This window comes from Amblyraja radiata, unplaced genomic scaffold, assembly GCF_010909765.2.
Source record: "Amblyraja radiata isolate CabotCenter1 unplaced genomic scaffold, sAmbRad1.1.pri S45, whole genome shotgun sequence".
Taxonomy (NCBI): domain Eukaryota; kingdom Metazoa; phylum Chordata; class Chondrichthyes; order Rajiformes; family Rajidae; genus Amblyraja; species Amblyraja radiata.
In genome coordinates this window covers 2,160,638-2,175,054 of record NW_022630151.1, presented here as the reverse complement: position 1 = coordinate 2,175,054, position 14,417 = coordinate 2,160,638, and the positions used below count along the sequence as shown (strand labels likewise).

General features: G+C 48.1%; 1 protein-coding gene and 1 long non-coding RNA gene across 2 annotated transcripts in view; both read left to right on the top strand.

Annotated features, from left to right (window-relative positions):
- LOC116969458 overlaps window positions 1–13,774 on the top strand; it is a 338,751-nt gene extending 324,977 nt beyond the window's left edge. The window contains exon 3 of the long non-coding RNA XR_004410763.1: window positions 13,689–13,774. This is a non-coding gene — a long non-coding RNA (uncharacterized LOC116969458). The remainder of the gene's footprint in view (window positions 1–13,688) is intronic.
- LOC116969456 (protein NDRG1-like) lies at window positions 3,141–3,542 on the top strand. Its single transcript, XM_033016354.1, has 2 exons — window positions 3,141–3,153; window positions 3,250–3,542. Exons 1-2 carry the CDS (start codon window positions 3,144–3,146, stop codon window positions 3,465–3,467), a joined length of 228 nt encoding a protein of 75 aa, XP_032872245.1. The 5' UTR covers window positions 3,141–3,143; the 3' UTR covers window positions 3,468–3,542.
- Window positions 13,775–14,417: the final 643 nt, after the last annotated feature.

Sequence of the window (14,417 nt, the reverse complement as noted above, 5' to 3'; positions counted from 1 at the left end):
CGGATTTTTGGGCTGGCAGCTCAGTCACTGAGGCCTGGCAGTACAATCACTCGGACCTGGCAGGCTGGCAGCTGAAAAACTGCCAGAAATTTTGCCCAAAACAGGTGACAGACTGTGAGAGAGAGAAGGGGGAGAAGGTGGACTGAATGGATTAATGGGTTCGCAGTTCAGTCACTTACGGCCGGTGGGCTGGCAGCTCACTAACTCGCGGTTCGTGGGCTGGCAGTGCAGCCACTCACGCCTGGTACGCTGGCAGTTCGGTCAGTCACCCCACCAACCTTCACCCCCCCCCACTCTGTTCCTTGCCATTCCCCTCCCACCCACACATTCAGTGCATCTCCCCACAACCTCCCTCTATGCACTCTCAGTGGCTCTCCCACAGAGCAGCTATTCCTGCCTATTAGTTTCCCATTGTGATGAAGAACACACAGGCATCAAAAGTGCAAAAAGGATTAATTAAAGTTTTAAATTTGAATGACCCTTAAAATATAAGAACAATTTAAATGTTAAAGATGAGAATTATTAAGTTATTTCTTGTTGCGTCTCTTGTTGTGTTCTGTTGCTCACTGCCTCTTGATGAATATTTCCTGTTGATAATAAGAGTTAATTTTAATATAGAGAAATTCAGCGGTCAGATTTTAAGAAAGAAAATCTGAGAATTTATCTCAGAATTCATCATTCAACGAAGCACGCTTTTAATGACAACATTCTTGGTCGATGTTCCATCCTTCAGGAAAACTTTGGCATTTCCCTTCATCTTTCGACCAAAATGTTTATTGTTGCTGAAGTCATCTTGAAGAGTTCTGTCCACCGCTTCAAAGCTTTCTCTCCAAATCATTGGACATTCAACCCAAACAATGAATTTCACTTTCCTCATGAAATGTGCCATCTTAGAGTTCTTCTCGATGTTGCAGAATGTATCATCGGCCACTTGGATGGGTATCTTGAATCGACAATGTGTAGGTCATCCACCAGGTATTAACGTAGCTGCTATTCCAGAGGATGCTGCAGCAATAACCACATCACCTTGACCTCTAACTTTTCCTGATATTATGTCGAAAAAGCAGCCTAAAGACAATTTCAGTTGTTAATGAACACTGAAGGTTTTGTGCAAAACATTTTGGGGGGGGGGGGGGGGGGGGGCTGACAGGGTGGGGTGGGGGGGTGGGGGTTGTAAACGTCGTGCAGCCAAGGGAGGGGCACAACTTCAGGCCATGGCTCCCGTGAGCTGATGAGAAGGGCGGTGTCCTCATGCAGGGGTCGTGGGAGGCTTCAGTAGCGGATGCATAGCCAGGCGGAGGGCAGCGCCTTGAGGTGGGGGTTGTCAGTGAGCGACGGGGGGGGGGGCGGTGAGCGACTTACTCATGACCTCTGGACTCACCCACTGCCTTGGGATTAACTGATGGCCTTTGGATTGACTGACTCTCACGGCTTGTGGACTGACTGTTGCCCGACTTCTGGGGTCACGTCCGACTTTTGTAAACTGAAAACTGTAACATCTACATTGAGGAACAGCTTCTTCCTGACAGCCATCAGGCTATTAAGCATAACAAATAAGCTCTGACTACGAAAGGCTATATTATTTGTGCTTTTTGTTATTTGTTGATCACCCACACCCTCCACCTCACACAGACTCACACGCACACAAACACAGACTCGCACACACACAGACTCATTCACACACACACACTCATATACACACACACTCATATATATATACACACACACACAGACTCTTTCACACATACACACACAGACACACACAGCGACTCATTCACACACCATTATACACACACAGACTCATGCACACACATTCACACACACACGGACTCATTCACACACACACACACACACATACTAATTCACACATACATTCACACACACAGACCCATGCACACACACGCAGACTCATTCACACACACATACAGACTCATTCACACACACACAGACTCATACACACACAGAGACTCAATCACACACATATTCACACACCAAGACTAATTCACACACACATTCACACACACACATACTCATTCCCACACACAGACCCATTCACACACACACTCACACACATACAGACACAGACTCATTCATACGCACATATACACACACGCACACACACATAGACACATTCACACACACACAAACACACACACAGACTCATTCACACACACATTCGCACACATTTACACATGCATACACACAGAACCATTCACAAACCCACACACAGACTCAATCCTACTCACGTACACTCACACACACAGACATATTCACACACATACACACACATGCTCATTCACACACACACAGACGCATTCACACACACACAGATGCATTCACACACACAGACTCATCCACACACACATTCACACACAGACTAATTCACACACACCCACTCATTCACACACACAGAGACTCATTCCCACACATACACACTCTCACAGACTCATTCACACACACTCATTCACACACACACTCATCCACACACACACGCACACACTGAACTCATTCACACACACACACATTCACACACACACACACACATACTCATTCACACACACACACACAGACGCATTCACACGCATCCTGACGCACCCATACACACATTCACACACACAAACAGACTTATTCACACACATACACACACGGACTCATTCACATACATTCACACACACAGATAATCATTCACATACAAATGCACATACACACAGACTCATTCCCACTCACGCACACTTACACACACATATTCATTCACACACACACAGACATATTCACACACATACACACACAGGCTCATTCACACACACACAGACTCATTCACACACACACTCACACACGCAGACTCATTCACACACAGACATACTCATCCACACACACACACAAACTCATTCCACACACACACACAGTCTCATTCACACACACACACACACAGACTCATTCACACACACATACACATTCACACACATTCACACACACACTCATCCACACACAAAGACGCATTCACACACACAGACATTCACACACACACACTCAGACTCATTCGCACACACATCGACTCATTCGCACACACACAGCAACTCATTCACACACACACAGACTAATTCACACACACACACATTATATTCCTTATATTTTGTGCAAGGATGGGCTACAGTAAGTAGAATGAATATTGCTGATGAGTCTGACACAGCAGCAGTGTGTAGTCACGTACTTGCTTAACGCTATGTCTTTGTCATCATTCATTGACAGTGCCTGCAGCCAGCATGACCCGTCTAATGCGATCTCGTTCAGCATCTGGATCCAGTGTAGCATCTATGGATGGCAACAGGAGCCGCTCTGCCACCGGTGAGGCCGCCAAGTTTTACAGTCGCCCCAGTTTGGGCCTACAGAACATAAACAAGAATGCTAATGCTAATGTCGGAGTTGTTGAACACTCTGGCCCTCAGTCTGCAGAGATTTCCTGTTAAAGCGCATTCACACCACCTCAAACCACTTGCCATTCTATGGGGATGGCAAAGGACCAATAAACACACATGGAAACACATGTAGAGATTACTATCGTTTGTGCATACTTTCCTGCATGGTACTTTTAATTGGTGCCACATTTGAACACAAAGGCTCCAAGATTTGACCATATGACAAAATGCATAGCAGTGCATTGTGGGTAATACTATTCTCGACATACCATTCGTCTTGTGAAGCTTGGGTTAAATTTTAAGATATGTATATAGTTGATAATTTCTTCATGAGAGGTTATATCTTAGTTGCTGTAACTTTTTGTAAAACTAATTGAATGTTGACTTTTCTACCTTGATGTGCTGTTGCTTTTTAAACCATAAGTATAAAGATGACATTGTTTTAATGCCGCTGTTGCATATTGATGCAAACTGACTTCAGTCTGCTTAGATTTGGAACTAGGCAAGTCAAATTTTGATCTGTTTTTAAATTGTGCTTAGATTCTTACTTGATAGATTTTGATGATTCTAAAGTATTTATACTCTACCAAATTTGTATTGTTGGATTCCCTCCCAATCTCCCTTTGAATGGCATTGAGATTTACAGCAAACGTGTATGTTTTGTGTAACCAATAGAAGGTCAACACACACATAGAGACAGACAGGGGGATACAGGCAGTTAAACACATCCTACAGAGAAATCCTGACCCAGAGAGACCAGACGAGGCCCTAATTAAACTACTGGATCTGGGTTTGACTAAGAATGACTTTGAATTTAACGGGGGGTTCTATTTACAAGTCAAAGGTACAGCAATGGGGAAGAAGTTTGCCCCAGCTTATGCCAACATATACACGGCAGAATGGGAGGAGACAGTTTTCCACAAATGTTCGAAGCGTCAAATGTGCTACTACAGATTCCTAGATGACATTTGGGGAGTGTGGACACACTCAGAGGGGGAACTACAGGAGTGTATTGACATACTCAATGCCCATCACCCATCCATCAAGGTAAAGGCCGTGACCAGCCAGCAGAGGGTGGACTTCCTCGACACCACTGTCTTTTAACTACCATCAGATACCCAAGACCACAAACTAGCTACCAAAGTCTTCTTCAAACCCACAGACACACACACCCTCCTACACACCACGAGCCACCACCCAAAACACACCTTCAGGGGTATCGTTAAGTCACAACTGACCCGCTTCCACCGTATATGTATTAGGGAGGAGGATTTCAAACAGGCCACAAGCACCCTTTTCACCGCCCTCAGACAAAGGGGTTACTGCAAACGTAAATTAAGACGCATTAAGTCAGATTTCCTAAAAAGCAAACAAGCGCCCAGACCTAGGCCGGGGACGACATTGAACTTGCCACTAATAACAAGATATGGCAACATGGCAGTCCAGGCTCACAAAATAGTCAATGGGCCGGTTTGAACAATTCCAAAGGGGATTTGCCACACTAAAGGGGTACAAGGTAATGTCAGCATACAAGAGGGCTAAAAATCTGAAGGACATCCTGGTCAGTACAAGTCTACACACAGCCCCAGACTGTGGGCAGAGACGGTATGGGGCCTGCACCCACTTAGTAATAGCCAAAAATATAGAGAACGGTGCAACAGGGAAGAGAGGCCAGATAGCGCAGAGGATAACCCGTGAGCAAAAGAATGTGGTGTATGCAATTAGATGTAAAGAGTGCAACTTATTGTTCATAGGCGAAACAGGTAACAGCATCAGAGTCAGATTGACAGGACACCTCAGCAACATCACAAGGGGGGACCAATCCATACCCGTTAGCAGACCCTTCCAGCAACATGGGATCCAGTCCCTGGAGATCATGGGCCTGGAAACAAACATAAATTGGACAATAGGGAGACGGAAGAGAGCAGAGAGACTATGGATTGAAGCGCTACAGACGAAAGAGCCCAATGGCCTAAACCTTGCATAAACTCAAACCTAGGGTGGATCCTGACTGACTCCCACAAATCAATGGAAGGGCAAGTGTAAGGCAAGTAGATTTGGACAAGGATGATGAAACCGTGGGCCAAATACCAAGTGACAGTACATGGTGAAATGGAATCCCCAGGAGGAGATCTATAAGCACCAGAGGGCATGTTTCCCACTGTCCGATAAATCACACCCTAACCCTAACCCTAACCCTAACCCTAACCCTAACCCTAACCCTAACCCTAACCCTAACCCTAACCCTAACCCTAACCCTAACCCTAACCCTAACCCTAACCCTAACCCTAACCCTAACCCTAACCATAACCCTAACCCTAACCCTAACCCTAACCCTAACCCTAACCCTAACCCTAACCCTAACCCTAACCCTAACCCTAACCCTAACCCTAACCCTAACCCTAACCCTAACCCTAACCCTAACCCTAACCCTGACCCTGACCCTGACCCTGACCCTGACCCTGACCCTGACCCTGACCCTGACCCTTATCGATCTCCTCCTGGGGATTACTTTGATATGCCTGAGTGATGAAGCCCGTGTCATTGTAAAGGTTAGGTTGTGATTTATCGGACAGTGGGAAACATGCCCTCTGGTGCTTATCGATCTCCTCCTGGGGATTCCTTTTCACCATGTACTGTCACTTGGTATTTGGCCCACGGTTTCATCACCCTGTCCAAATCTATTTGCCTCACACTTGCCCTTCCATAGATGTGTGGGAGTCAGTCAGGATCCACCCTAGGTTTGAGTTTATGCAAGGTTTAGGCCATTGGGCTCTTTCGTCTGTAGAGCTTCAATCCACAGCCTCTCTGCTCTCTTCCGTCTCCCTATTGTCCAATTTATGTTTGTTTCCAGGCCCACGATCTCTATGGACTGGATCCCATGTTGCTGGAAGTGTCTGCTAATGGGTATGGATTGGTCCCCCCTTGTGATGTTGCTGAGGTGTCCTGTCAGTCTGACTCTGATGCTGTTACCTGTTTCGCCTATGTACAGTAAGTTGCACTCTTTACATCTAATTGCATACACCACATTATTTTGCTTACAGGTTATCCTCTGCGCTATCTGGCCTCTCTTCCCTGTTACACTGTTCTCTATATTGTTGGCTATTACTAAGTGGGTGCAGGCCCCACACCGTCTCTGCCCACAGTCTGGGGCTGTGTGTAGACTTGTACTGACCAGGATGTCCTTCAGATCTTTAGCCCTCTTGTATGCTGACATTACCTTGTATCCCTTTAGTGTGGCAAATCCCCTTTGGAATTGTTCAAACCGGCCCTTGACTATTTAGTGATCCTGGACAGCCATGTTGCCATATCTTGTTATTAGTGGCAAGTTCAATATCGTCCCCGGCCTAGGTCTGGGCGCTTGTTTGCTTTTTAGAAAATCTGACTTAATGTGTCTTAATTTACGTTTGCAGTAACCCCTCTGTCTGAGGGCGGTGAAAGTGGTGCTTATGGCCTGGTTGAACTCCTCCTCCCTAGTACATATACGGTGGAAGCGGGTCAGTTGTGACTTAACGATACCCCTGAAGGTGTGTTTTGAGTGGTGGCTCGTGGTGTGTAGGAGTGTGTGTGTGTCTGTGGGTTTGAAGAAGACTTTGGTAGCTAGTTTGTGGTCTTGGGTATCTGACGGTAGTTTAAAGACAGTGGTGTCGAGGAAGTCCACCCTCTGCTGGCTGGTCATGGCCTTTACCTAGATGGATGGGCGGTGGGCATTGAGTATGTCAATAAACTCCTGTAGTTCCCCCTCTGAGTGTGTCCCCACTCCCCAAATGTCATCTAGGAATCTGTAGTAGCACATTGGACGCTTCGGACATTTGTGGAAAACTGTCTTCACCCATTCTGCCATGTATATGTTGGCATAAGCTGGGGCAAACTTCTTCCCCATTGCTGTACTTTTGACTTGTAAATAGAACTCCCCGTTAAATTCAACGTCATTCTTAGTCAAACCCAGATCCAGTAGTTTAATTAGGGCAGGTACACAAAATTGCTGGAGGAACTCAGCGGGTGCAGCAGCATCTATGGAGCGAAGGAAATAGGCGACGTTTCGGGCCGAAACCCTTCTTCAGACTGATGGGGGGTGGGGAAAGAAAGAAGGAAAAAGGGAGGAGGAGGAGCCCGAGGGCGGGCGGATGGGAGGGTGGCAGGAGACAGCTAGAGGGTGAAGGAAGGGGAGGGGACAGCACAGGCTAGCCAAATTGGGGGAATTCAATGTTGATGCCATAAGGGCGCAAGGACCCCAGACGGAATATGAGGTGCTGTTCCTCCAATTTCCGCTGTTGCTCACTCTGGCAATGGAGGAGACCCAGGACAGAGAGGTCGGATTGGGAATGGGAGGGGGAGTTGAAGTGCTGAGCCACCGGGAGGTCAGGTAGGTTAAGGCGGACTGAGCGGAGGTGTTCGGCGAAACGGTCACCCAACCTACGCTTGGTCTCACCGATGTAAATTAGCTGACATCTAGAGCAGCGGATGCAGTAGATGAGGTTGGAGGAGATACAGGTGAACCTTTGTCGCACCTGGAACGACTGCTTGGGACCTTGAATGGAGTCGAGGGGGGAGGTTAAGGGACAGGTGTTGCATTTCTTGCGGTTGCAACGGAAAGGGCCCGGGGAGGGGGTGGTGCGGGAGGAAAGGGAAGAATTGACGAGGGAGTTGCGGAGGGAGCGGTCTTTGCGGAAGGCAGACATGGGGGGAGATGGGAAGATGTGGCGAGTGGTGGGGTCACGTTGGAGGTGGCGGAAATGGCGGAGGATTATGTGTTGTATTTGCCGGCTGGTGGGGTGAAAGGTGAGGACCAGAGGGACTCTGCCCTTGTTGCGTGTGCGGGGATGGGGAGAGAGAGCAGTGTTACGGGGTATGGATGAGACCCTGGCGTGAGCCTCATCTATGGTGGCGGAGGGGAATCCCCGTTCCCTGAAGAACGAGGACATTTCCGATGCCCTGGTATGAAATGTCTCATCCTGGGAACAGATGCGGCGTAGGCGGAGGAATTGGGAGTAGGGGATGGAGTCTTTACAGGGGGCAGGGTGGGAAGACGTGTAGTCCAGATAGCCATGTGAGTCAGTGGGTTTGTAATGTATGTCGGTCAGGAGTCTGTCCCCTGCGATGGAGATGGTGAGGTCAAGGAATGGTAGGGAAGTGTCGGAAATCGTCCAGGTGTATTGGAGTGCCGGATGGAAGTTGGTGATGAAGTGGATGAAGTCAGTCAGTTGTGTGTGGGTGCAGGAGGTGGCACCAAAGCAGTCGTCAATGTTTAATTAGGGCCTCGTCTGGTCTCTCTTGGTCAGGATTTCTCTGTAGGATATTTTTAACTGCCTGTATCCCCCTGTCTGTCTCTATGTTTGTGTACAGGCTTTCCACATCCATGGCGAAGAGTATTGCGTTGGGTGGTATGTTGAGGGAGTTAACTATTCGGGAGAAGTGGTAGGTGTCTTTGATGTAGCTGGGATGTTGTTGTGCCAGTAGGTTAAGGCAGTGGTCAATGTATTCTGCCACCGCATAGGATTCGCTGCTGCAATCTGCTTTGGAGATGTTTGTGGTGTTTTTTTTGTTTTTTTGGGGGGTGCCGTGGAGTTAAGTTGTGGGGGGGAAAGAATTGGGGGGATGTTTTAGGTTGTTCGGGGTGTTTTTTTGGGTGATTCGGTGGGATCTGCTGTTAGGGTTAGGTTGTAGAGTGGGGGGTTTATCAGTTGTTTGGGGGAATGTTTTGGGTTGTTCGGGGTGTATTTTAGGGTTGTTTGGGGTGATTCGGTGGGGTTTGCTGTTAGGTTTAGGTTGTAGGGGGGTTTAGTTGTTTGGGGGCTGTTTTGGTCTGTTCGGGGTGTTTTTAGGGTTGTTTGGGGTGATTCGGTGGGGTCTGCTGTTAGGTTTAGGTTGTAGGGTGGGGGGGGGGGTTAGTTGTTGGGGGGGGGGGGCTGTTTTGGGTTGTTTGGTGTGTTTCATTGGGGTGTGCCGGGGAGCTGTCCGTGGTTTGGGTTAGGGTTATCATGGGGTGAGCTGTGATTATCCTATCCTGTCTGACCCTCATTTGACTCCCTCTCTGGTTCTCCCTGCCTCCCTATCCTATTTTTAGAGTGTCCTTCACTTCCATCCGGCGATTATTAGAGTCCATTCAATCTAGGTTGGTGCTGTTATTCTCCATCATCCCCCCCCCCCCCTTTGGATTGTGTTTCACCCTCCTGACTCCGTCTGTACCTTGTTTTGCGGCCTGGTCCCTCTGCGGTTTTGATTTGCCTGAGTGATGAAGCCCGTGTCACTGTAAAGGTTAGGTTGTGATTTATCGGACAGTGGGAAACATGCCCTCTGGTGCTAATCGATCTCCTCCTGGGGATTCTTTTTCACCATGTACTGTCACTTGGTATTTGGCCCACGGTTTCATCACCCTGTCCAAATCTATTTGCCTCACACTTGCCCTTCCATCGATTTGTGGGAGTCAGTCAGGATCCACCCTAGGTTTGAGGTTATGCAAGGTTTAGGCCATTGGGCTCTTTCGTCTGTAGAGCTTCAATCCACAGCCTCTCTGCTCTCTTCCGTTTCCCTATTGTCCAATTTATGTTTGTTCCAGGCCCACGATCTCTAGGGACTGGATCCCATGTTGCTGGAAGTGTCTGCTAATGGGTATGGATTGGTCCCCCCTTGTGATGTTGCTGAGGTGTCCTGTCAGTCTGACTCTGATGCTGTTACCTGTTTCGCCTATGTACAGTAAGTTGCACTCTTTACATCTAATTGCATACACCACATTCTTTTGCTCACAGGATATCCTCTGCGCTATCTGGCCTCTCTTCCCTGTTACACTGTTCTCTATATTTTTGGCTATTACTAAGTGGGTGCACGCCCCACACCGTCTCTGCCCACAGTCTGGGGCTGTGTGTAGACTTGTACTGACCAGGATGTCCTTCAGATTTTTAGCCCTCTTGTATGCTGACATTACCTTGTACCCCTTTAGTGTGGCAAATCCCCTTTGGAATTGTTCAAACCGGCCCTTGACTATTTTGTGATCCTGGTCAGCCATGTTGCCATATCTTGTTATTAGTGGCAAGTTCAATGTCGTACCCAGCCAAGGTCTGGGCGCTTGTTTGCTTTTTAGAAAATCTGACTTAATGTGTCTTAATTTACGTTTGCAGTAACCCCTCTGTCTGAGGGCGGTGAAGAGGGTGCTTGTGGCCTGGTTGAAATCCTCCTCCCTAGTACATATACGGTGGAAGCGGGTCAGTTGTGACTTAACGATACGCCTGAAGGTGTGTTTTGGGTGGTGGCTCGTGGTGTGTAGGAGGGTGTGTGTGTCTGTGGGTTTGAAGAAGACTTTGGTAGCTAGTTTGTGGTCTTGGGTATCTGATGGTAGTTTAAAGACATTGGTGTCGAGGAAGTCCACCCTCTGCTGGCTGGTCATGGCCTTTACCTTGATGGATGGGTGGTGGGCATTGAGTATGTCAATAAACTCCTGTAGTTCCCCCTCTGAGTGCGTCCACACTCCCCAAATGTCATCTAGGAATCTGTAGTAGCACATTGGACGCGTCGGACATTTGTGGGCAACTGTCTCCTCCCATTCTGCCATGTATATGTTGGCATAAGCTGGGGAAACTGCTTCCCCATTGCTGTACCTTTGACTTGTAAATAGAACTCCCCGTTAAATTCAAAGTCATTCTTAGTCAAACCCAGATCCAGTAGTGTAATCAGGGCCTCGTCTGGTCTCTCTGGGTCAGGATTTCTCTGTAGGATGTTTTCAACTGCCTGTATCCCCCTGTCTGTCTCTATGTTTGTGTACAGGCTTTCCACATCCATGGTGAAGAGTATTGCGTTGGGTGGTATGTTGAGGGAGTTAACTATTCGGGAGATGTCTTTGATGTAGCTGGGATGTTGTTGTGCCAGTGGGTTAAGGTAGTGGTCAATGTATTCTGCTACCCCATAGGATTCGCTACTGCAATCTGATGCTATGGGCCTACCTGGTGGTATTTCTCCAGGCACTTTCCACGTGTCTGGGATTTTATGTATCTTTGGGAGCATGTAGAATTTCCTCGCCCTTGGTTGTGCTCCTGTCAAGTATTCTACTTGTTTGGCTAGGATGTATCCTGATCTCTTAAGCTCCTCCAAAATGTCCCCTATTTCCTTTTGTGTTTCTTTATATATGGGCTCATCTAACTTAGTGTAGTGTTCTATCTTGTTCAGTTGTCTATGTGCCTCGAAGAGGTACTGTTGTCTGTCCATGATGACTATACTGCTCCCCTTTTCTGCTGGTTTGATCACTATGTCGTTGTACTCCTTCAGCTCTGTCAAGGCCTGCCTCTCTTTTCTGGTGATTTTAGACTTATCTTTCGTTGTAGGCATATCCTCAATGGCTGATGCTGTCTCTGTTATAAATTCTGTTATCTCCCTCGGGACAACCTCGTCGTCTGGGGACCATCCTGTGAGTGGTCTGAAGGGTATGGTTTCGGCAGGTCCTGCGTCACTGAAGTAGTGTATTAACTTAATGGATCGATAGAATATGTGTAGATCACCCTGCACTTGTTCCTTGTGGGTTTTGGGAGTAGGGACGAAGGTGAGGCCTCTGTTCAGTGCCCTCTCTTGGCTTTCGGTAAGGGAAAATGTCGACTGGCCATCCTGATTAGTGTTTGGAGTTGTTTGATGGCAGTCTGTGGTCTTTGTTGCTTATTATTAATGCCATAAGAGAGAATGACTTTTTTGAGTTTCTGGACATTGGCTCAATTTGTCCAGAATGGAAGTTCCATGAATGAATTTAGCTCCTGGGTAGCTGTCCAATTGTATGTTATTGTTGGAGAATTTGGGGATCTTGGCAATGTTGAAATCTCCAATTATTAAAATAGGTTTACTGGGTTGTAGTTTCCAGGTAACATTTTTATAACTTGTGTTTGGGTGTCGTGTAACTTCAGCCAGCCGCTTCCCTGGACCCTTCCTTGTGTGCTGCTGAAATTCATCCTATGCGTTACTATATGTGTCTAAATTCCTCTGGTGCTACGTGCAGACCCTACGTGCTGGTCTGACCCTCTGTGCTGGGATCCCGTGTGTTGGAGTGGAAAGGGTAGGTGCGTGGGAAGGTGTTGCAGTACCGGACCTGTTTACCTGTGCCACCGCGGTCGTGACGTCCCTTCCGGCGGTCTCCGTGGTGGGTTCGGTCTCGTCCCGGGAGGGTCTGTGCTCGGCCCGTGGTCTCTGGGAGAGAGGGCCGTGGGAGCCCTGGCTTGAGCAGAGGCTCCGGTAGATGAGGGAGGACGTGCTGGGGGAATCGGAGCGTGTGGGTTGTGACCAGTCCTCTAACCACGTCCAGGTCGCGGACCGGAAGTGGGCCTGGGGCTCGCGTACCGGGGAGCGCGGCTGGGCCTGGGCCTGGGCCTGTTGCTGGGGTCGCAACACCACAAACTGGGATCTGGTGGGTGGACGCACCGGGGTGGTGGTGGGGGGGGGGGGTTATGCCGGGGCTGGCGGGAGCGGAGGCGTGGGTGGCGCGGCCGCGGGGAGCGGGGCCACGGGGAACGGAGCGGGGTGCGCTCTGGATGGGGCGTGATGTGGCCCAAGCCGTGCGGAGCCGCTCCATCTGGTTTTGCTGTGAAATGGTAAACAAGTCTTGCGGGATATGTACCGCTACATTAGACATTACCGCCGCTGGCCTGGGGGTCTGGAAATCCCGCAAGCTGCTGCGCTGTTCAGGCCCAGTCTCTGAGGTCAGGTTCAAAACTCGATGTCTAAATTCCTCCATTCTGATTTTAAATTTATCTCCCAAATATTTCTTATTCCAGATTAGGGCCTTGGTGATAGCCTCCTGCACACGATCAGTCGGCTGGCCCTGGCGGTATTCATCATCCAAATATTCCAGACTGTTTTGGTAATGTTCAATCAAAATTAGTCCTGTTTGTTTAGCCCAGGTTTCAGCATTAGAAGACAATTTCTTTAATGTTTCCTGGGTGGGATTTGCTGGTTTCACAAAGTGTGTTAATATCTTTACTTGCCTAGTGAGACCCCTGGGGGTGTATTCCGTCCTTTTAGAACTCCTAGATGGTGTAGAGCCTGGGCCATTTTATAAATAACTCTCACCGCAACTGCAAAGGAATCCCTCGGTCTCGGTTGATTCCTGTGCTGGTTGCAATTCCCCCCATTACTGTTGTTAAGCAATCTCCCTTCCCCCTCTCCCCTCTGCATGTTACAACTCATTTCTGGTTTAGTAGATTATGCTGCAATGCTAACACAGTCAAATCTAAGCATCAATTATCTCTAACGTCGTAGGGTTAACACCAAGGTGCTCACCAAATCTTTGGTTCATTCCAGCTCGCGGAGACCGCTTGCCGAACTCTTCCCGACTGGGCAACGATATTCCAGTTTCGCTATCTCTGTAGCTTCTTCAGGGAAAGATATTTAATTTTCGTCGGTTAGGGTTTTTAAGGGTCAGGTTGATGTTCCTCCCTTTCTGGGTGGAGCTTCCCATGTGCCCGGTCCTAGGACCGGTCACTTTGGTTGGGCTCTACCTGTTCTTTGTTTGGACTGGTCGGTCCACTTCCATTGTTTGTAATGTTACCAAATGTATCTGGTATCTTGTATCATTTGCTGCTTGTGTTTTCAGCCTCTCTTGATCAATACATGTCCAAATTCCTCTTGTCCACTATCATGTTTTGCAAGTCCTTAAGTTATCTATGTGCCCAGCCAACATGTTTGTAGTCTGTGTGGCGTCAAAGGCTCTTCTGGGTAGGGGGTCCTGCTTGGATAGGGGTGGGTATGGTGTTATGGACGTGTCAGGGTCTATTCCCTCTCTTTTGTAGCCTGTCTGGTTTATGGGGGAGTTTGGTAGGTTAGGCTTAGGGTTAGGGTTAGGGTTAGGGTTAGGGTTAGGGTTAGGGTTTTAGGGTTAGGGTTAGGGTTAGGGTTAGGGTTAGGGTTAGGGTTAGGGTTTAGGGTTAGGTTTAGGGTTAGGGTTAGGGTTTAGGGTTAGGGTTAGGGTTTAGGGTTAGGTTTAGGGTTTAGGGTTAGGGTTTAGGGTTAGTGTTTAGGGTTTAGGGTTAG